Consider the following 21,658-nt stretch of genomic DNA (forward strand, 5'->3'; position numbering starts at 1 on the left):
GGGCCCTCCATCCAGGTCACCTCCCATTCCACCAGGCTTCAGCCCCCATCCAGCAGGGGCATGGGTGGCTCTAAAGGGGTGCCAGTGATCTGTTTGGGATGGGAATGGTTTGGAGAGAGAAGGGAGGGCTGAGACAGGAAGAAGAGGGCCATGCAGTGTTTCACCCTGGGATAGCTGGTGAAAGGAAAGGCCTGGGGAAGGAGCTGTGGGCCAAGAAGTCCCTGGGTCTGGGTCTACCCTGGGCTAGCTGGCAGGAAGAAAGGCATGGGGGAGGAGCTGTGGTCCCAGCAGTCTCTGGGCCTCTCACCGGTACTTCTTGAAGGACAGCCCCATGTGCTGTTTCATCTGCTGCAGGCCATGATAGTCCGTGTAGATGAGGTCGAAAGGCAGGGGTACGGTGAGCGGGCAGTTCCCCCGGCCTGGCGGCACCCCTAAGTTACTGAGAGAAGAGCCCATCAGAGTCTGAGCTGGGAGACACCCACCTTCCCACCCAGCCCTGCACCCACCCAGTTCCCACAGTCCAGGGCGGGAAGCAAGGGGAGACTGCCCGAGGACGGGGCGGTGAGAGCCCACTCTCAGAGATGAATCAAATGGGACGGCCCTATGCAGTTGTATGACTTCACTGCACATGGGCATCCACCTAGGGGCAGGGGGACCTAAATCCACCCAGGCTGCTTTGCCAAGCAGTGCACCTGGCCTGGTTCACCTGCCAGGAGGAAGGAGACTTCTGCATTTCCTGCAGGCCTGCGTTTGCTCAGAAAACAAGTCTGGTTTTCAGAGTAGCGTGAATGGGAACCAAAGCCCTCTGAGTCCCTTCAGCGCCCACTCAGTGCCAAGGATTCCAAATGTCACCGCTGACCCAGCTCTTGCAGACTTCTAGGGAGCTCCTCCCTGCTCCAGCCAGCCATAGCACTGAGGCCCCTGGGACCCGGGGCCTGCCTGTGCCTGGCACTTCACAAACACAAAGGTTTGGGTTCCCCATCCCCCCCACCCCCAGCTGCCTCCAGTGACCCGGAAGCTATGGCTGGGTCAGAAACAAGTGGAGATCCTCTGTTGTTTGACAGGAGGCTGACTGTCGGCCATCATGGGAGCCTGAAGGACATGGCCATAGCTTTGCAGATTCTTCTAGAACAGCCATCTGGTTGGGGATCTCCCTAGAGAAAGCTCTAAGCCTTGGCACAGCCGCCACACTTTAACTTCAGCACTATAAAGCACCCAACTCTCTGTCGGTGAAACCATCACCTCCCACTAGGCCCCTGAGGAAATGACTGGGAAGCCCCCTGGCTTCTCCCCTTCATACTTTGGAGTGAGCCTCTGCTGCCCATGGCCCCCTCCCCCTTCTCCTTATACCAGGATAGAGTAGAAAGCCCAGGGTCAAAATAACATGGAGGACAGTGATGAGTCCCTTGTGTCCTTCCTTTTAATACACATTTTGTAGGATATTATGGGGTGCCAGGCCCTATCCCCCAGGAGCCCTGTGGTCCCTAGATTATGAAGGCCCCAGGAAGTGTGAGTGGCCCGGGGAGGAACAGGGCATAGGGACAGACAGAGCAGGCATCAGGTCCAGCTGTTGGGAGCTGATTAGATTTTGAGAGCAAGGAAGACCATGTCCAAGCAGGCCTAGAATGCAAAGAGTCCTTGTCTTTCCGAAACTCTTGGCTCTCGGGGGTCCAAAGTGGCCTTTTATTGAGCTGGGTGTCCCGCTTTTTGCCTTAGGCCATTGGCTGCTTGAAGGAACAGGACAAAACCTCTTTTGGTTGTACCTCAGATGCAAGAGAGTGCTGGAAGAGGCCCCAAGGTCTCCTGGGAGCCCATACCACAAGCAACCTTGGGCCAGGGAGGTGATGGGTTCTGACAAGGACAGACTCATTAAAGACACAGGACCATGACTGATCCATTGCCTGGTTGTGTCTCAGGCTCTCTGAAATAATTCAAGCCAGGTGGAAAAGTACCAGCCCAGCATCCACTGTACGGTTTGTGCATGCTCAGCACATCCTGGCCCAGGCTGGGGGAGGGGCCAGTGCACACTGTGTTCTGAACAAACCATCCACTATGGCCGCTTTTTGGTGATACAGATGCACTGTCCCACAAGACTGCAAAGAAAAGATGCCGGGACTAGGGCTGGGGATGGATATGGTGGTATCAGGGTCCCTACAGAGCATGATGACAGGGAAAGCCAGGCCAGCAACCTGCCTTGCTGAGCTATCTCTCAACCATGTGCCCCCAATGCCAGACACTGCTGTGGAGCCAGGCAAGCAAGGCCCTAATGACCTCATTCCTTATATATAAAACCTTTAATCTTGTCACACGGCCTCTGCCCTGGGCCTTTTGCTCTGTGGGGTCCATTTTCCTACGACCCCCCAGGTATCACAGAACACAGGATTCTAAGGCAAGGATGCCTCCTGGGCCAGCCAGTGATGGAGAACGGGCAGAGAGCCCATGATCTGTAGCACCCTAAAGCAGTTCCCAGCCAGAGAGTCCATGAAATATTTGGCGGTATTTTTCAGTGTTAAATCAACACCTCTGCTATGTAGGGCATCTCTCCTGTGTCCTTCTCCCCAGCCCCAAACTCCTCTAGTAAGGCCAACACCCCTGTAGGAGCCTTAGTGATGCTGAGCTGCACAGCACCGGGGAGAAGAAGGCAGGTGCTGGTCCTCCTCTTGATCTCACTCAGCTGAGAACCACAGACGAAGGGACCCAGGGACCCTTGCTCTCGCCCTCTCTTGGCAGATTCAAGGAAGTGGGTAGCCACTGCTTCTCCCTATGGGAATCTGGTGCTGAGAAAATATAAATCAATGTGTCTGGGTTCAGCTACCTATACCTTTGAAGTGGCATGTCTCCTCACATCTTTCTGATTGCTTCCAGGAAACATGTGTGCCCCTGTCCCTGGATTTCCTTGGTTTGGTTTGGTTGAGACAGGGTCTCAGTACGTAGGTAGTAGCCTTGGCTGGCCTGAAACTCTGACCGGACTAACCTTGAATTCCCAGGGACCCACCTGTCTCTGCCTTCCCAGTGCTGAGTTTAAGATGTATGATGATTCCATGTCTGACTTCTTAGGCTAGTCTTTATTGTTACCTTGACTGGATTTAGAGCCACCGTGGAAACACATCTCTGGAAACCTGAAGCGTGATTTGTGGAACTGCTAACCTTGAACTAACTCACAGAGATCCATCCATCTGCCTCCCAAGTGTTGGGACTGGAGGTGTGTGCCAGCACTGCCCGGCTACCAAGCATCAGTTCTTACATTGGGTGCTAGGATACAAACTCATGTTCTGTTTAAACTAAACCACGGCCCCCAGTGCACTCCAAACAGCATTCAATAGGGTTGCCATTTCTCTAGAAAGGTACTAGTTATTGCTCCAGGTTCTTATACATATAATTAGCTGCATCTCCTGACAGAATCCTTGGTATCAGAAGGCCCCTCAACTCTGTCTGTTGTTTTGGTCACAGTGACAACTTTGGAGCCAAATCTCCAGCTGCCTCTCTCTTTTGTGTCATCTGCACTGAGAGACTTACCTAATGGCTACCCCCAATCATCTTGTCTGAACTAAAGGCTCCTGGAGAGCAGGCTAGCTTTGAAATTTCATGACTTAAAAAAAAAATTTAAAAAAAAATTTAAAAAAATTAAAAAAAAAAAAAAAAAGAAATTTCAGGACTGAGTTCAGGATCTTGCCCAATAATGTCGTCAGTGAGAGGACTCTTTCCAGACTGAAAAAAAAGAGGCATTGGTTGTAGAGATCCTGGGAGGGTAGGTCTGGGCGTGGGAGCTTCATCCAGAATATTCTGTTTCACCCAGGGAAAGCAGCATCGAATGGAGCCCAAGCTTCTGCAGGCAACTGGTTGTCCCTCAGCCCTAGGACACCAGGGCCCTGTGTACAGCTGGAGAAACTCTGCAGAGGGATGGGAGTGGGGGTGGGGGAGCCTCCAAGCTGGTCCCCTGTGTCTTTCCTGGGAAGGAGGAAGTGAGAAGCTGCAGCCACCTTGCCCGAGGGACCAGGTTTTCACTTTCTGCTGATTCCCTGAGGGAAGGCAGGCAGAGCTTCATTGCTCCCAAAGGCACCTGAGTACCAGGGAGCAGAAAGGTCAGCTACTCAGGGGGCTGGCTAGGTTTACAGCCTGTAATTCAAGTACACTTTTATGGGCCATCTGACACTAAGTGGTTGGCTGCAGCTGCCTCTTGAATTGAAAAAAACACCAGCCTGACAGTCTCCAGCCAGAGGTGGCTCCCTCTGCACAGTCCCAGCCAGAGGTGGCTCCCGGGCTGCACAGTCTCCAGCTGGAACACTCTCCTGATGATGCTTCTGCATCTCAAGTACCAGCTCTTATTCCATGGACCCTGAGTCATAGAATAAGATTTCAGAGCTTCTCAAGGAAAGGTTGCCCCACTGAAAAGATGCAGTTTTTAGAACTGCTAAACCTGGTGGCCTGAGGGATGCTCCCTGGACCACTTGGGTGGAAACTAAACATGCAGAGGCTAAGTGAGATGGCTTCACAGGTAAAAGTACTTGTTATTAAGGCTGATGACCTGAGTTTGATCCTCAGAATGGGTGAGGTGGTAGAAAACCAACTTACACACACACACACACACACACACACACACACACACACACACACAGAGAGAGAGAGAGAGAGAGAGAGAGAGAGAGAGAGAGAGAGAGAGAGAGACATGCACACACACAAATAAAAAAGTAATTTAATACAGAGGTAGGGATGGATAGGGCAGTGGCTCAAGGACATGGACACTCACACAGGTCACCTGAGTCCCTCCACCTCTCTGCTCAATACAAATCAGCCCACACAGAAAAGCCAGGGTCCCAACTACAGAGGTGGCCATTTAATAAAGTGCTTGCCTTGAAAGCAGGCAAAACTGAGTCCATTCCCTAGCACCTATGTAAAATGCTGGAGGTGGCAGTATGCATGTATAATCTCAGTGCTGGCCTCTCTAGCCAGACAGCCTAGCCTAAGCAGTTAACCCCAGGTCCCAGGGAGATATGCTTCTTAACAAACTACTAGTTTGGAGATGGCTCTGTGGAAAATCACTTGCCGAGCAAATGTGAGAACCTGAATTTGTAATCCTAGCACCCATTTAAACGCATGGTGTGAGCCTGGTGGTGGTGGTGGTGGTGGTACACACTTTTAATCCCAGGACTTGGGAGGCAGAGTCAAGTGGATCTCTGAGTTCAAGTCCAACCTGGTCTACAGAGCAACTTCCAGGACAGCACAGCCAGGGCTACACAGAGAAACCCTGTATTAAACACACACACACACACACACACACACACACACACACACACACACGTAAGCACACACAGCTAGCTTCTGGGGAAGGGAGAAACAGATCTACAGCATAGTGGGGACAGTCTTAATTTTGCAAGAAGAGATCTGAAAACGGCCGAGAGCTGCAGCTGCATACTAAACGGAATGTACTTAAAGCCATCAGACTGTACCCTGTAAAATGGTTAAGATGACATATTTCATGTGATGTGCATTTTGCAATCATTAAAGCAGCCACCCCTCCATATGCCCAGAACCCAGCATTCTGTATCCCAGAGGCACCGGGTCCCATCCTGCCTGGGAGTCCTTGCTGGTTGCAGATGGCACAGGGCAAGAATCAGCCCTCTCTCTCGCTAGAAGACCAGAGTAGGATGGGGCAGGGTAGGAAGCAGTCTGCTGAGTTCTGCTATAGAGAAAACCCTCTGTGGACATGAGGTGCCGGGTGGCCTTGTGCAAGACCCAGCACTCCCCTGCTGTCCACCCCCGCCTCTGTGCCATCTTGCTCAGATGCATCTCCACTGTCTCTCCTCCGCGGAAACTCCTCCACTCCTCCACTTTATTTCTCTCTATGCCTTTGGTCCACAGCTAGAAATAATCTCCAGATACTGCTCACATTTGGGGAAAAGCTATTCTCTCCTCTTCTCTTCTCTTCTCTTCCTCTCTCCTCTCTCTCTGTATGTGTATATATGTTAGTGTCTATGTTTCGCTGTCTGTCTCTGTGTATTTGTCTGTCTCTGTCTGTCTTTGTGTGCGTGTATCCATGTCTATGTCTGTCTGTCTCTCTCTGTGTGAGTATATATATATATGTCTGTCTCTCTCTCTCCCTCTGTGTGTGTGTGTGTCTGTGTGTGTGTCTGTGTGTGTGTCTGTGTGTGTGTGTCTGTGTGTGTGTCTGTGTGTGTGTCTGTGTGTGTGTGTGTGTGTGTGTCTGTGTGTGTGTGTGTGTGTGTCTGTGTGTGTGTGTCTGTGTGTGTGTGTGTCTGTGTGTGTCTGTGTGTGTGTGTGTCTGTGTGTGTCTGTGTGTGTGTCTGTGTGTGTGTGTGTCTGTGTGTGTGTGTCTGTGTGTGTGTCTGTGTGTGTGTGTCTGTGTGTGTGTGTCTGTGTGTGTGTGTCTGTGTGTGTGTGTGTCTGTGTAGCAGGGACTTAATTAAAAAGATTTCCTAAAATTGCTCAAATACCTTTGGCTCCAGAGCTAAAGGCTACCCAGGGATTCTGGGCTCCCCAAATGTGTCGCACTGCTGGGAACATGTGACCAGGTAGCCTTGGATGCTCTGTCTCTTCTGAGGTCTGCCTATTTCCTTAGCATCACTGGCATTGCCCTTCCGTCTCCCATGAGCCCTCACTACTGCAGGTCATTGTACCCATCCCAGAACATCAAGTGGCATACAGGAGGAACCCAGAGACCTACCTGGGCATCTGTGAAACGGTTTAGAAAGCAGGGACATTACTAAAAGAGAATTACAGTCTCCTCCCAGCATGGCTGCCCATGCTTTGTCCAATATTGGGCCTTTGATACTGTCCTAGAGAGCTCACCCTCGGTTTCCACCTCCTGGGAGGGTAGGTGTCCTCAGATACCTCCAGCCTGGCATGCATGGGCGCTCTTAAAGGGTCCTGACCTGAAGCCAAGGATAACTATCAGGTCCCACAGGAGTGGCTCAGAGGAAACAAAGCACAGAGATAGCTTCAGAGATATCCACGGTGGCCATGGACCATGGGACGGAAAAGGGAAACTGAGGAAGCGAGCTCTCTCAGTGCTGGGCAGACAACGCAGGTGGGTTGTCTAAGGCTAACACCATCTTTCCCAGTGTTCTTTGCTAGTAAGCAAGCTCAAGGCTAAGAATAGGACTGTGGGTCTCCCAGGAGAGTCCAGGAAACCATACGCTCACCCTTCCAGCTACCGAACCGCTGGTGTGAAGAAGCTAGGAGTGTCAGGTTTATATAACCTGGCTATGCTAATGCTAGGCCAGGCTCAGCCTCTCTCACCCACACCACATTGCCAGAACCAGGACAGACAGTCTCAGCAGCCCTCAGTGGTCATCATCCCTAAGGGTGACCCATTTCAGCTTTTGATGCCCACGCTGGCCCCTAGGGGCCCTCTCTCAGGTAGGGTCTGGCATTGGAATTTTTTTCTTTTTAATCAGGTGAGCATCACATCCTAGGGGCTCTCACTAGCCAGAGCAGTTCCACAAAACCTCACAAAGGACCAGTCTGTTTGGAGTTCTTGGGAGACACAAAGGTGACAGGGCTCTGCTTCCAAGCCCAAAGCAAGACTCCCCACAGGGCTGAAAGAAGCAGAAACAAGACCAGCAAGAAGTGGTTTTAGAGGTGTATATCCCTCGTCTGGTTTCTTTCTGGCTGTGTGTGCATGTGTGTGATGCATGCGTGGACACACACACAGACACACACACACCCACCCACAAGTGCACGGGCCTGTGTACATGTGGTAGCCAGAGGAGGTGTCATCTCTATCCTCTGCCTTATTCCCTTGAGACAGTAGTCTCTCAGTGAACCTAGAGTGAGGCTGGTGGCCATAAGTATGGCCACACCTGGCTTTTTTTTTTTTTTTTTTTCATGGGTGCTATCTAGTGAGACAGCAAACTCTGGTTTCTTTTCCTTTCTTACCAAGTCACTAATGTCATGCTGGGGACCCACCTAACCCTGATTACATCCTTAAGATCCCACTTCCAAATGCCACTCACATAACTGTGGAGAGCAAGTCTCCTACACAAAAATTCTAAGGACACCCTCCATCTTAGTCCCATCTCTGTTTCTGTGATAAAATACCCTGCCCTGACAAAAGCAGCTTAAAGGAGAAAGGGCTTAGTAGGCTTGCAATTCCAGGTTACAGTCCATCACTGTGGGGAAGTCAAGTCAGGAACTTGAAGCCGTTAGTCATCACATTCACAGTCAAGAGCAGAGGGCAATGAATCTATGCATGCATGCTGGTGCTCACCTTGCTTTCTGCACTCTTAGTGTGAAATCCTTAGCCTAGGGAATGATGCTGCCCACAGTGGGCATAATCAAGATTGTCTGCCACATCCATGCCCACGGGCTAACTTAATCTAGATAATCCCTCACTGAAACTCCTTTCCCAGGTGATTCAAGATTATGTCAAGATGACAAACCACAGCACCCCTCAGAGAATGGCAGTAGTTCCACCCAGTCACCATTGTCAACTGCCCAGCTCTGGTACTATCTCCTGAGAAACAGCTGGGCCACATCCCATTGGCTGAGAACAGCCAGATCTGCACAGGTTCAAACCCCAGAACCTGTCTCAGTTGGTGCTACAGTTTAATAGGAAGTGTCTCCCACAGACTCTTATCTGAAGGGTTGGTCCTTCGATGGTGGTACCATTTTGGGAGATGGTAGAATGTTTAGGAGGCAGAGTCTGGCTGGGAAAAGGAGGTCATTGGCAGCATGCTGTGAAGGGTGTCTTGTTCCCTCCCTTCCTGCCATTACTTTATGTGTGTGTTTTCACACACGTGTGGGTACACATGCACATGTACACACACGTGTGGAAGCTGGTTGGTATCAGGAGTCTTCTTCATTACTTTCCACTTTGTATTTTATGTCTTTGTTTTTGAAGACAGTGGTTCTCTGTGTAGCCCTGGCTGTCCTAGAACTCACTCCGTAGACCAGGCTGGCCTCAAACCCAAGAGATCTGCCTGCCTCTGCCTCCAGAGTGCTGGGATTAAAGGCACGTGCCTCAATGCCTGGCATACTCTCCAGAAGCTGGAACTCAACACCACAGCCAGCTTTGCTAGCCAGCTTCTCCCAGGGATCAAGTTTCCACCTCATGAGCACCAGGATCACAGACAGGCTCCCTGGCTCTGGACTCTGGGGATCCAACTCTGGTTCACACGCTTACGCTGCAAGTACTCTACCCACTGAGCCTCTCCCCAACCCCTTCCGGTCTTGTTCTCTGCTTTCTGGAAGCCTTGACATGAGCAGCCTCGGCCATATGCTCCCATTACCACGACGTTCCGCCTCACCTCATGCCCCTGCCTTGACTATGCACCGCCACGGTGTTCTCTCTGCCTGATCTCATGCTCAGATCAATGGATCCAGAGGAGCTTGGACTGGATCCTTATACAGCATGAGCTAAAAATAAATCATCCCTCCTTTTAAAGTGTCACTCTGGAGTATCTGTCACAGGGAAAGAGAGATCTGACTGCCACAGCTGGCCAAGCAAAGCGCACCAGGCAAACAAGATGTGGTTCCCGCTTCTGACATTCCCGGGGTGGGACCCTTGAGCAAATGTCCCTGGGTTGGAGTCTGATTCCCTGCCTGACTGCACACTGACAGCCAAGGAGTTCTCCCTCCTCGGCTTCCTTGTGGAGACGCGTCCCTCTCAGGCTTCCATCATTTACCAGTTAAGTCAACTAATTTTCTACTAAACCCAATTTCACTCATGGATGAAGAGGCCATCGTTTTCTCTCATGCCATGTACTGTTAACACTTGAAATTATGCAGATAAAACTGGTGAGCACTGCCAATTCTCTGCAGGCAGAAAGGACAAGACTTCCTTCTCCAACACCCACTGTGGAGACAGGCCTTCAAGAGGACGGCTCGGGATGCTCCAGGGACAGGGGCCCTGGCTTTATATCACCTTCCCTGTGCACAGGCAGCGGGAGCAAGGCGTGGGTGTCTGACACCACCTCATTGCACACTTCCCTCACAGGTGGCATTGTTCTCACACACCACCTCCCTCCTCTAAAACGTCTTGATGCACCAGAGCCAAACGTGGATTCTGCACACTGCCCCAGACATCCCTCCAGCGAGCCGATTAATTAAAATGCCAAAACATGAGGAAGAGAGAAAACCTGGCTCATCCATCCAGACTTCTTGTTAGTCAGCGGATGGACGAGACACCTGGCAGGAACATCTGTGAATGAGCTACAACCAGTGTACATGCCGTGTCTTTGTCCCGTGCCTGCCCACACAGGGTCTGGTTGCAGACAAGGGCGCTTTCAGAATGCAATGGCCCTCAAGTCCCCATCCTCTGCTGCTGCTGGGCTGACAGGTGACCATGCCTCCAAGCCTATCCTTCCATGGTGTCTGTCCAGGCCTATCCAAGCTGACTATACTGTTACAGAGTGCCTTGTTCCCCACCCCACAATGTTCACATGTGGCATACTGACTGTCTCCTTCTCCCACCAGTTTCTCTGCATGTATCTTCATTTGGAAACAGTGTCTCTAAAATGAAGGGTGTGGAGATAGCCCAGTGATTAAGAGCACTGACCTTTCTTACAGAGAACCCATGTTCAATTCCCAGCATTCATATGGAAGTTCATACCCATCTGTAACTCCAGTTCCAGAGGGACCTCTGGCCTCCAAAGGTACCAGGCACACATGTGGTGTACAGACATATGTGCAGAAAGAATACCATATACATAAAAAAAAGTTATTTTTAAAAAGAAACTTGGGTCGGTCGCCTGGGCCCTCCCTCATGTGACTGTGACACATTTCTCAATTTTATTTTATGAACTAGGGTCAGTCCTAGTCGCGTTTCTGTTTGTCATAAAATATCCCGACAAAAGGCAGTTATGGTGAAAGGCTTGATTTGCCTGCCATTCTAGTTATAGTCCATCCTTGTGGGGGAAGTCAGGGCAGAAGCTTACAGCAGCTGTGCACATAAATCAAAGGCAGAGAGAATGAGTGCACACAGGCTTCATTCTCTGCCAGCTCTTTCTGTTCCCAAACAGTCCAGGACTCCTGGCCTAGGGAATGGTGCTGCCCACAGTGGGCTGGGTCTTCTCACATCCATTAAAGTAATCAAGACAACCTCTTCCCACAGACGTGCCAAGCTTTTATAGATACACCCTCATCGAGATTCTAGGTTGTATCATGTTGAAAATTACAACCAACCATCACAGGGTCTCTTATTTTGTAGTCAAAGCTGGTCTCAAACTCATGATAACTCTCCCGTTTCAGTTCAGGATCCTGAGTGCTAGGGTCACAGATGTGAACCACCATATCCAGCTAGGACCAAGTCCTTGTAATGGGTGAAGTTTAGATCCTGACACACAGGCAGGGAAGAGGCCAAGCAGAGGGAGGCAGGGATAAGTCTGATGTATACACCTGCTGAGGAGCACCCCATAATGGACCTTTCCTGACGCCTCAGGAAAACTCGCCTGTAACAGCAGATCTCAGACTGCTGGCCTCCAGGGCCATGAGGAAGAGCCTCTTGTTTAAGCCACCTAGCCATGATGCCTTTGTTGCCACAACCCGAGAGAAACCCAGCACATTCCAACTGTCCTTCGCCATGAAAAGCCTGCGTTTCTATAGTGCCAGAGGGACAGGGTGTGTACTGAGGACCATAGCTCAGCGTCCACTGGGTTTTACACCTGTCAATCTTACAATTGCAGTGGGGGGAGAAAAGGTCTTCATATCCAACAAAGTATGAGACCACAAACACACACACACACACACACACACACACACACACACACTCATGCACACACACACTCCAGGTCCACGAGCCTAGGGATGGCACTGCTCACAGTGGACTTAGCCCCTCCCACATCAATTTCCAATCAAGACAGTTTCTCACAACCATAGTCACAGGCAGATCTAATCTTGGTAATTTCTCAGTGGATGTTCCTTCTTCTCAGGTTACTACAGGTCATATCAAGCTAACAAAATTAACTAGCTCAGTGGGCCCTTCCTTGTCTAAACCTCCCACTCGGGGCCCCACCCTTCTCTCAGCCCCTGCAGTCAAGGGGATCCTGAGCACTTCCAGCCATGAGAGGGCCTCAGGAGGGGCCCTCACACTCCGACAAACCTGCCAAGGCTAAGCTCCATTCCAGGCCCTAGCCCATGCTCTGGCCCTGTCCTACGTACACGGAGAAGACAGCCCTTTGGCACAAGCCAGGGGAAGCCAGCCCTATTCTATGGTTTTCTTGCAACCCCAAGGCTGCACTTAGGAAGGCCGCCGAGAAAGGCCACAGCTCTGAGCGTTGTGGCATCTTGACCTGAATGTTCATGAGCATGGTTGAGATTCACTCAGCCAGGGTGCCAAGAGTGGGGTCCTTGTGCTGGTCTGTGCAAGACAAGCAGGTGTCTGCTGCAGCTGGGGCTAGGGTCCTCACCCTGAGCACAAACCCAGCATGGCTGGTGCTGTTAATCTTGGAGTGGGCCCCGCCCTTGGGAAGGAGGGTTTGCTTTTGTTTTGACTGCTAGTTGTTTCCAATTGTATCTGGCAACAGATTTTGAAAGCATCTCCCTGAGGAGACTGCAGGAGAGGTTGGGCTGTTTGCACCCGTCTGCCCAGTCAAAGCAAGATAGTTCCCACTTAATCCCTCAGGGGACCAAGGTCAGGGCTTTCAGGCACAGCCAGGCCTACCAACTTCTTGAGCTTGAATTCTTGAGTTCTGAGAAGCGATGAGGCCCTTCCTGGGATTGGGATCCACAAAAGCCTGTCAGGAATTGAAGCCTGAGGGAAAGAAAGGACTGAGTCTCTGGTGAGATGCTGTTAGGGTGTGTGTGTGTGTGTGTGTGTGTGTGTGTGTGTGTGTGTGTGTTGAACACGCATACGCATACAAGTGAGCATGCCTTAGTATATAACATATGTATGCACATGAGAACAGAGGCTATTTGGACATGTGTGTACATGTGTGCAAGTAGGTGTGAGTGTGTTCATATCCATATAAGTGGGTATGTGTGTGTCTTCATGCAGTGGTACATATTTGCATGAGTGAGGATAGTGTGCACTGTGTGTGTGCGAGAACATTCACATTTATGCATGTTAGTGTTACATACACAATAAGTTCATGTGTGTAAAAGTGGCTGTCAGATGCACAAGTTCACACATGTACATGAGTGTGGATGATACACACATTCATGTATATTCCATGCATAAGTTCATATATGTGTATGCATGTGGGTGTTATGTAAGTTCATACATATGTGTGTGTTACAAGCATAAATTTGTGTGTGTGCATGTGGGGGTTACACACATACGTTTATGATATGCACGCATGTGTTACATACTGTAAGTTCATGTTGTGTGTGCACAGACAAGTGTGTGTATGTAGCAAGACAATGGCTACAGGTGAGTGGCTTTCAACTGGGTCAGTTGTTACCAGTCCTTTCCATGCCCAGGAAGCCCACAGTTGCTGCTCTGGCCATGGATAGGCAATAGCAGTGGGCACCGGCCTTAGACTCAGCATCCCATTTCTGAAGTGGACAGAGGAGCTGGGCAGGGCAGGACTCGGGTGTGAGAGGTGGGAGAGGAGAGTCCTGGTGTGGGCTAGAACAGAGCGACCGAACCAAACACCTGCCCCTCGGGAAGACCTGCAGTCTCTCTGCTCCTCCGGCAGGATGGTCTACTGATGGTTTGGTGATGGGTAAATGGAAGAAACTCTTCCTTTTTTTCCCGGGAGTAAGGTGAGAAGGACAGCTCACATCTCTGGCAGGGATCTTGGGGTCAGAGAAGAAGAATCAGGCTGAGTGCTCTGTCTAGTAAGTGGGAGTCCACCTGAGAAGGGGAGATGTGGGTAAACCCGACAGAATGTCCTCTGCTCCCAAGGGCCTTTAGAGACCATAGCCTAGGATAAGAGTCTCTCGGCACCCGTGAGATTGGTCCTATTGCAACCTTGGGTGTCTGAATTTGCACCACATTGCTCATGCCATCAGACCTGAGACTCTGGCCCTGGGTCCGTGGTCCTCCTTTCTCCACGAGTCACGTGACTTTCCTATAGGAAACCTCCTGGCCAGGGAAAGGTCCACGTGATTATCTGCAAAAGTCAGTTGTAGTCAAAGCACCCTGATCAGCACACCTCCTGAACTGTGCCTGAGGGAGCAAAGTGGGCACCACGCAGGACAGGCAGGGGTACTGGTGGGCACGGTACAGGGCAGGCAATCTCAGCACTGAGGTGGCCCATGCAATTGAGCACACATGATGCCTGAGTAAGAGACTGCGGTCTGCCTCCCTGCATCCAGGAGGTGGTCTGTGAGTTCGGAACCAGTGCTGGGGGGGGTCGACTCCCCACTGGGTTCTTTTAGTTCCTGGTTCTTTGGTGTTTGAAGGCATTGGAGTTACTTCTCAGCTGGCAGCAGCCCACTTCAGGTGCTTCCTGTCAGTACTGTAGGTATGCAGAACCACCCTGGTCCCCATCATCCCCCTCCCCTTCAAAGCAGGTCCCTGTCACTTGCTCTAGAGACACCTTTTAACCTTTACTGTGCCCACAATAAGAGCATTATCATGAAGAATGACTCAGGCCACAGGGATGAATACCCCAAAGCCCTGCTCATTTTAATGCCTCTCTCAACGACACAACTCACCCCCACTTCCTCATTCCCCGACTCAATGAGGCTGGCCCACGAGACAAAATTCAAGTTACAGGTTTCCCGTGGGAATGGGTAGTGGGTGGCTGAGAGCAGGTATAGCTGGACACATGTCCTTGGTATTATTCTCTGTCTTAAGAGAATGGCTCTGGATGGCCATAGCACGGTGGGCCGTTTTATTCCCGTGCCTCATAACTGCATTAGTTCACAGCCAGAAGGGCATCTAAAAGATGTACCCTGTGTGTATCCAATGCCACCTGAGAAATAAGTAAGGAAAAGTTTATGTCTGCATCTGACAGATGAGCGATAAAAAAATATTACCCCATCTAGACACTAGACAAGACACACACACAAAGAACGTGAACACACACGCACACAGTGTACACACACAAACAGCACACACATACAAGCAACATACACACAAACATACACAAAAACACACATACACACACACACTCCTATCTTTCAGTATCCCTCTGTCTTTCTGTCTGACTGCCAATCTGACTTTGTCTGTCTATCTGTCTGTCTCTTTCTCTCTGTCTCTGTCTCTCTCTCTGTCTGTCTCTGTGTCTCTCACACACCACACACACACACACCTATCCTTCAGTACTCCTCTGTCTGTCTGACTGCCTATCTGATTTTTTGTCTGTCTGCCTGTCTGTCTGTCTGTCTGTCTGTCTCTCTCTCTCTCTCTCTCTCTCTCTCTCTCTCTCTCTCTCACACACACACACACTCCAATTCCTTTGTATTCTACTTGTTCTTACTCTCCATACTCCCTGACACACATTCTCACACACAAACAATCTTTTAGACTCTCTTCACCACCAAGCACAGGGTGGGGGTGTATCTGTGCTGAACCTCAACAAGCCCAGAACTGGCAGTCAGCATCACCTGTTACTTAGTGCCCTCATGGGATGTCCGAGGAGCCCAGCTCCAAAAACACACCCTGAAGACTATGCTCACCCTACCAGGAAGACAGGCAGGGGGTGGGGGTACCTCATGTGCATATGGTGACTCCTCTCTCAAGACATTATGCATTAGCCTGTGAGCACAAACCCAGACCCTAGTGTCTTGGCAAAGGCCAAGAGCTCTCATACTGCTGCTTTGCAAACACACTTCCTCTGTGGGTTCTAAATACAAACAGGCATCTGCATGGAAGACGGAGCGGGAAGCACATAAGCAGGTGGAGGAGGGAACCAGGGAGGACCAGCACCTGACAAAGGGCCACCTCCAGGCTGTGGACCCCCGAAGGCAGAGCATCAGCTGGGTGGCCAGGCTGACTTTCATCCCCTCCCTACCCCACCAGGATGTGAATGGCTCTCTGGCACTCACCTCTGCAGCTCCTTCAGGGAGACTGTGATCCGCAGGCTGTGGCCCAGCACGTAGAGAGCAGCCAGAATGTCTGCCCACTGCACCATCTCTCCCAGAGGCCCGCCCTTCAGCACCCTTGGGCTGAACACGTCCCCAGACTCCTCAGTCAGGAAGCCGATGTGGACAAGGATCTGGGTGAGCAGGACATAGAGGGGCGGGGTCAGAGGGGAGCAGTAGCTCTCAGGTCTTACACACCACCCCCAGAATCACCCTAGAGATCATTCACAGCGCACAGGGTCTCCAGGCCAGGCCTGGTCGGCTGGTTTTAGACACAGAACTTTGGGGCTGTAGGTGTTGGCTGTTATGTGATTGCCTCATGGGGCTTACTTTGCAGATGAAAGAGTAGAAAATATGCATGCAGTTCTCTATTCCATGAATAAAAGGATGGGTAGACAGACGGACAGATGGATAGACAGATGGGCCAACAATCCTTCCTCAGTCTGTTATTCCCAGACTCCTATAACTTGTCTGCCTGACAGGATGAAAATGTCCCAAGGATACATGACCCCCAGGGGCTGATCATCCTGGCCCAGCCTGAGAAGGGACCAGGGGTTCAACCATCCATCCTGACCCTGTCACCCTCAAGTCCTGTGACTGCATCGAGTTAAAAGAATCTAATGCCACGGGTTCAAGGCTATGCACTATGCCCAGCCAGAACTCCTTGTCTACCTGTGATGACCTAAAACTGTGTGCCCGTTTGGAACCATAGGCTCATCTGGAACTGTGTCTACTTGGACCCTCATGGGAACCCCCACGTGGAGCCCTATGCCCACCTGGAGCCCCATGCCCACCTGGAGCTCCATGCCCACCTAGAGTTCCACCTGGTACCCCATGCCCAACTGAAGCCCCAGTGCTGTAAGCACATTGTCCAAGTACTCCCTGAAAGGATAACATACTTGCTTCTGGTCCCTCCGGACGTCCCCCAGTTTCTGTGCCAGGTACTTGGAAGCCTTGGTCCACTGTGCGGTGAACCGCCTGGTTCGCTTCTTCATGAAGATGAGGGACTCCTTCCCACTGCCCATCAGCTCCAGAAGGTGGGACAGGTTGCTCCGGAACACAGCCTAAATTGGGGACAACAGGCCAGATCCCTCAGTTCCTGACCATCCATCCCATCTCTGGCTTTCCAGGACAGAAACTGCCACCTACTCTAAGCTGGGTGCCTGGCCCAACATTAGGGTGGGAGGTTCTTCTTGCACCTCCCAGTACTCACCCCCCCTCCCTTCCTCAGTTAACCACCCACCGAGCCCTCCAGGGGAGGGGGGAGCCAATCATCTCTGAGTCACCAGGGATGGGCTGCCTTTGAGTGGTGACAAGGTCATTGGTGCCTTGAACCTGTTAACTCTCTAAGCCCGTGAATCTTCACCCATTAAATATACCCACAGAAAGACAAATACAGTGCCAAGCACTCAGAAAGCCCTTGGTACATGACAGCCATTATTGCCGTTATTCTAACCTATTAAGGGACTTCTCCAGGACTTCAACTTGCCTCCCAAGCAAGTTCCCTGTACTGGATTCCACAGAAGGTGATCTGGGGATCCTCCACTAGCAGAGCTGGGAGCCCCATTCCATGGGGTTTGTGGGGGGGCGGAGTGAGGTTCCCTCCCACTGTCCCTGAGGATAGCCAGTCTAGGCCTACCTGGACTCTGGGAAGGGACTTGGGGGCTGTCCGGGCAGCTGTCTGGTTCCTCCAAGGCAGCCGGGGACAGAACCACTCAACCTCACTGAGGTAGATGAGGAATGAGCACTCGGTGCCGTCTACTCCAAAGAAGGCGTAGCAGGGATCAGAGGTCCAGCGGGCACGCATCCACTATGAAAAACGTCAGGCCTGGGTAGGCAGCCAGCAGCCCACACAGCACCTCACAGACTCCCCCAGCCACAGGGTCCCCAAGATCTCCCCAGTCAGGACATAGCTGTGAAGCATACCCCCCAACCTAAAGATGCAGCCGAAGTGTAGAGATAAACAACCGGGCTAGGGAGGCTGGTCCAAGATCAGCCAGCCCTCTACCACTGAGGACCAGAAAAGTAGGTCAGTCACCTTCCCCGACGCCTCACAGAGGAGGGGCTCGGACCTGAGACTTGGTGGACATAAAGAGGCCAAGCACCAACACAAAGGCCCAGGAGGTTCAGCAGCCCCCTTGTCTCGTCATCTTAATTAGAGGCAGGGTCTTAAGGAACCCTCTATGGAGACCAGGGCCAGGGGAGTTCTTTCCACAGGGACTCCATGTGGCCTCTAAGGAAGGGGTCTTTGCCCCATAGCCTATCCCTCAAAGGTTCAGAGTCAGAGAGGCTATGGATCTGTTCTCTGCCATGCAAGGACACTGTGCAGACAAAAGTGGCCCTGGAGGTGGGCAGGAGGGGCCCTAGGTCCAACAAGCCATGAGCTTGACAAGGAGGACCAAGACCAGACTCAAGCCCATTTCTGTCAAGATGTCAGAATAGGTCTCTTGGTGGCCAAAGCCCCTGAAGGTGACAGGCCCCAAAGAGCTTCAGGCTGATCACCATGGTAGCCCCAGTGGAGGAAACATTTCTCTGAGCTTGGTCTCCCCTAGCTTGTGCTGGGTTAGAGGTACCTAGTCAACAGGGTCCAGCTGGGACAGAAATCCAGAGCTGAGCTGGCCTGGACAGAGCCCTGAGGAGAAGCCTCCCACCCGTCTGATCTCCACCCTGTATCTTCCCTGAGGGAAGTCCCCCTAGGCCTCACCTCCACTTTCCCCGAGCAGTCAGGGAACTTGGGGTCACTGGGTGCTTCACACTGATCCCTCCGTCCTTCAGATACTGCAAAAACAGAAGATTGCTTACTGAGACACTGGGGCCTGAAGGTAGCTGAAGAGGGAGGGCAAGGAGAAGAGTCCTGTGGTAGGACAGAACAGTGGTCACCCCTCCTGCCCCCTCACCTGAGGTTTCTCCCGCCCCACAGTTCTGGAGTCTGAACTACCCTACTCCATTGGTTCAGCCTCCTCCAGGATCAGCAGCAAGCTCTTGTAAACAACTACAGAGTAGCCTCCCGAATGGACACACTCCAAGCTCCCCACAAATTACCCTTGCTTGTCCTGAGAATAGCAGATGGACAGAGGTCTCCAGCTTTTCTTAAACCAAAATGAACTACATCCGTCCACTCTCCTCCACACTCTCAAGCAGGCCAGGGTGGGATAGACCAGGTCCCCCTACTCAGAGCCTCAAGTAGGACCCCCAAGAACTAGGCAAGCATTACCAGAGAAATGGGACTTCCTGGAGGCTCTGCCCTATCCAGCAGGGCACTGGCCTCTGGAAACACAGGGCAATGTCCTGGCTGTGACGCACCCTTGCTATGCAGAATCAGGCTGTGCCGCAGGATCTGGTCTACCTTCACGGCGATGTCAGACACGTTCTGGGCAATGGCCTGGATCCTTTCAATGAGGCTGGCCCCAGGGGTGAGCCTAGAGGGAAGGGGAAAGCCAGAGATGAATCCATGAACAGGCCGTGTGGCCTTCCCATGGCCTTCCCATGGCCAGTAAGCAGAGGCCACAGTGGAAACCAGGTGGAAGTCAAGCTGAGCTTGCCTCCACCCGACTCACACCTTGGACACAGCAGGAAAGCACACTTCTGCAGGAGTCTGCTGTGTTTTCTGTTCAGTCTGTCAGACACAGCACCTGGGACTGAAGCAGACAAAGAAACTTCTGTCTTCCTGCCAAGACCCTGAATGGATGAGCCCAGGAACCCCCAGATGACAGAGGCCTTTTGCTCAGTCATCTGAGTCTGTTCACACCAAGACAAGTTCACACACCAGCAAACTCACTATGCAGCAGAAGATGACCTTGAACTTCTGATCCTCCTGCTTTCCCGTCCCAAATGCTGGCATTACAGTGAGCACCACTGTGTCTGCTCCACGTGGTGCTGGGGACGAAACCCAGGGCTAAGCAGCCATTCTACCGACTAAGCCACAACCCCAGCCCACTCCTCCGGATCTTGAAAGAGCCCTGGCCACAGACATTAAACCCTCTATTTTTCTCCATCAGTATGGGGCCACCTTGGTTTTTGGAGGATTTATTTCCTTGTTGATTACCGGCCAGTGCTCTGGGAATCGTATTAGTTGTTAGATGAAGTATTTATCTCACGGCACAAGCTGCTATTGACACGGCTCCCACTCTCCTGGCCTTATCTTCCTGTCAAGCACAGCCCCCAGGCCTTCTCCAGGAAGCCACTTGCTTTGATTCTCACCTCGCTTTCTGCCTTCACAGTTTTACACACACACACACACACACACACACGCACGCACGCACGCACGCACGCACACACACACAGAGACAGAGACATACACTCACACAAATTCAGGCACAAACATGTATACACACATACACAAGAGACATATATACACATAAAACCAGACACACATACAGACATAGACACACACAGACATGCAAGCACAGACACAGACAGACACACACATACAGAGAGAGACATGCACACAAATACAGACACAAACACATATACACACATAGACACATACACACAGAGACGCATACACACACACACATAAACACGGACACACAAGCATAGACACACACATATACACACACACGTGAACATACAGACACACACAAACACATACAAACAGCTACACAGAGGCACACACAGAGGCATACACAGACACACATACTGACACAAGCACACACACACATGTCCACACACACACTGCTGCTTCTGCTGTGTAAGCTCTGCTTATTCCTGTTCAAGTACTTGGTCTGCACGGATACCTGGCATGGCAAACGTATAAAAGGTCTTTCTAACCTATGTCCCACCTAGGCATGCAAACCTCACTCTCACAAGCTGGGTGAGCTGCCTGCCAGAGAAGTAGTGGTCCTGGGTAGCAAACTGCCACGTCAGGACCACCATCTTCTCTTCTCTCCACCTAATGAGGAGCACAGATAGCGATGGAGAAATAAAAGGTTCCAAAGGCCCTATTTGGGAATGGCGTCTTTTGAGATTAGGGAAGATGAGATCTTGCCAGATTAGGGGTAACACTAAATCCAATAACCGGGTCCTTGTCAAGAGGCTATGTGGACAAGGTACAGGAATGCTGTCCTCCAGGTATGGCATGGTGTCATCCTGAGCCATTGGGACCTACAGCACAAGACTTACACAACCATCCTTTTAACATTTCCTCCTACGAGGGGCTGTATCAGCCCCTCACCGGAGACCCTAGCCTTTCACTTGTTCCTGACCCTCCCAGTCGGGCATGGCCGCGGATGAGGAAGGTTAGGGCCTCCAGAGATGTAGTTTTTGTGTCACCCATGCTGATGTGGGCTTCTTCAGTGATGCTGGTCCTCCTGTGCGTAGCGTCATGTTGGGTTGGACAGACTTCCTTGCTCTGTGGGTGCTCTGTTAAATAGGTTTTCTGCATGTGTCTCGGCAGAAGCCAAGGGACAAGCGGGCAGGAAAGTGATACAGGCCAGGAAATGCCAAGGTCAGCTCTGATCTGCTGTGCTAGGATCCACCCAGAGTCCTGGAGGACACCCTGGCTTCAGACATCAGACCCAGAATTGGGAGGGAAATAACTGTGAAATGTCAGCTATTTTCCGCCATGTGACTTGTAGCTTCTCTACAACTTAAGCCAACCGCCATTTGCCGAACAATGAAAGTTGCTTTCGCTCCTTCAATGCGTCAGACTCCAGTGGTTGGGAAGTTCTCTTTCTAGCTGATTCATCTGACTAAACTCAAGCATTGTCCTACAGCCTCAGTGGCTGTG

At 51.4% G+C, this 21,658-nt stretch overlaps 1 protein-coding gene across 1 annotated transcript in view; it reads right to left on the reverse strand.

Annotated features, from left to right (window-relative positions):
* Positions 1–21,658, reverse strand: part of Mgat5b (alpha-1,6-mannosylglycoprotein 6-beta-N-acetylglucosaminyltransferase B) — a 65,186-nt gene that overhangs the window by 21,756 nt on the left and 21,772 nt on the right. The window contains exons 4-9 of the mRNA XM_034507501.2: positions 19,234–19,349; positions 18,635–18,708; positions 17,570–17,740; positions 16,830–16,994; positions 15,895–16,064; positions 308–439 (exon numbers count right to left, since the gene is read on the reverse strand). Of these exons, the coding sequence (XP_034363392.1) occupies positions 308–439; positions 15,895–16,064; positions 16,830–16,994; positions 17,570–17,740; positions 18,635–18,708; positions 19,234–19,349 (828 nt within the window). The remainder of the gene's footprint in view (positions 1–307; positions 440–15,894; positions 16,065–16,829; positions 16,995–17,569; positions 17,741–18,634; positions 18,709–19,233; positions 19,350–21,658) is intronic.

Source organism: Arvicanthis niloticus, chromosome 6 (genome assembly GCF_011762505.2).
Source record: "Arvicanthis niloticus isolate mArvNil1 chromosome 6, mArvNil1.pat.X, whole genome shotgun sequence".
Classification (NCBI taxonomy): domain Eukaryota; kingdom Metazoa; phylum Chordata; class Mammalia; order Rodentia; family Muridae; genus Arvicanthis; species Arvicanthis niloticus.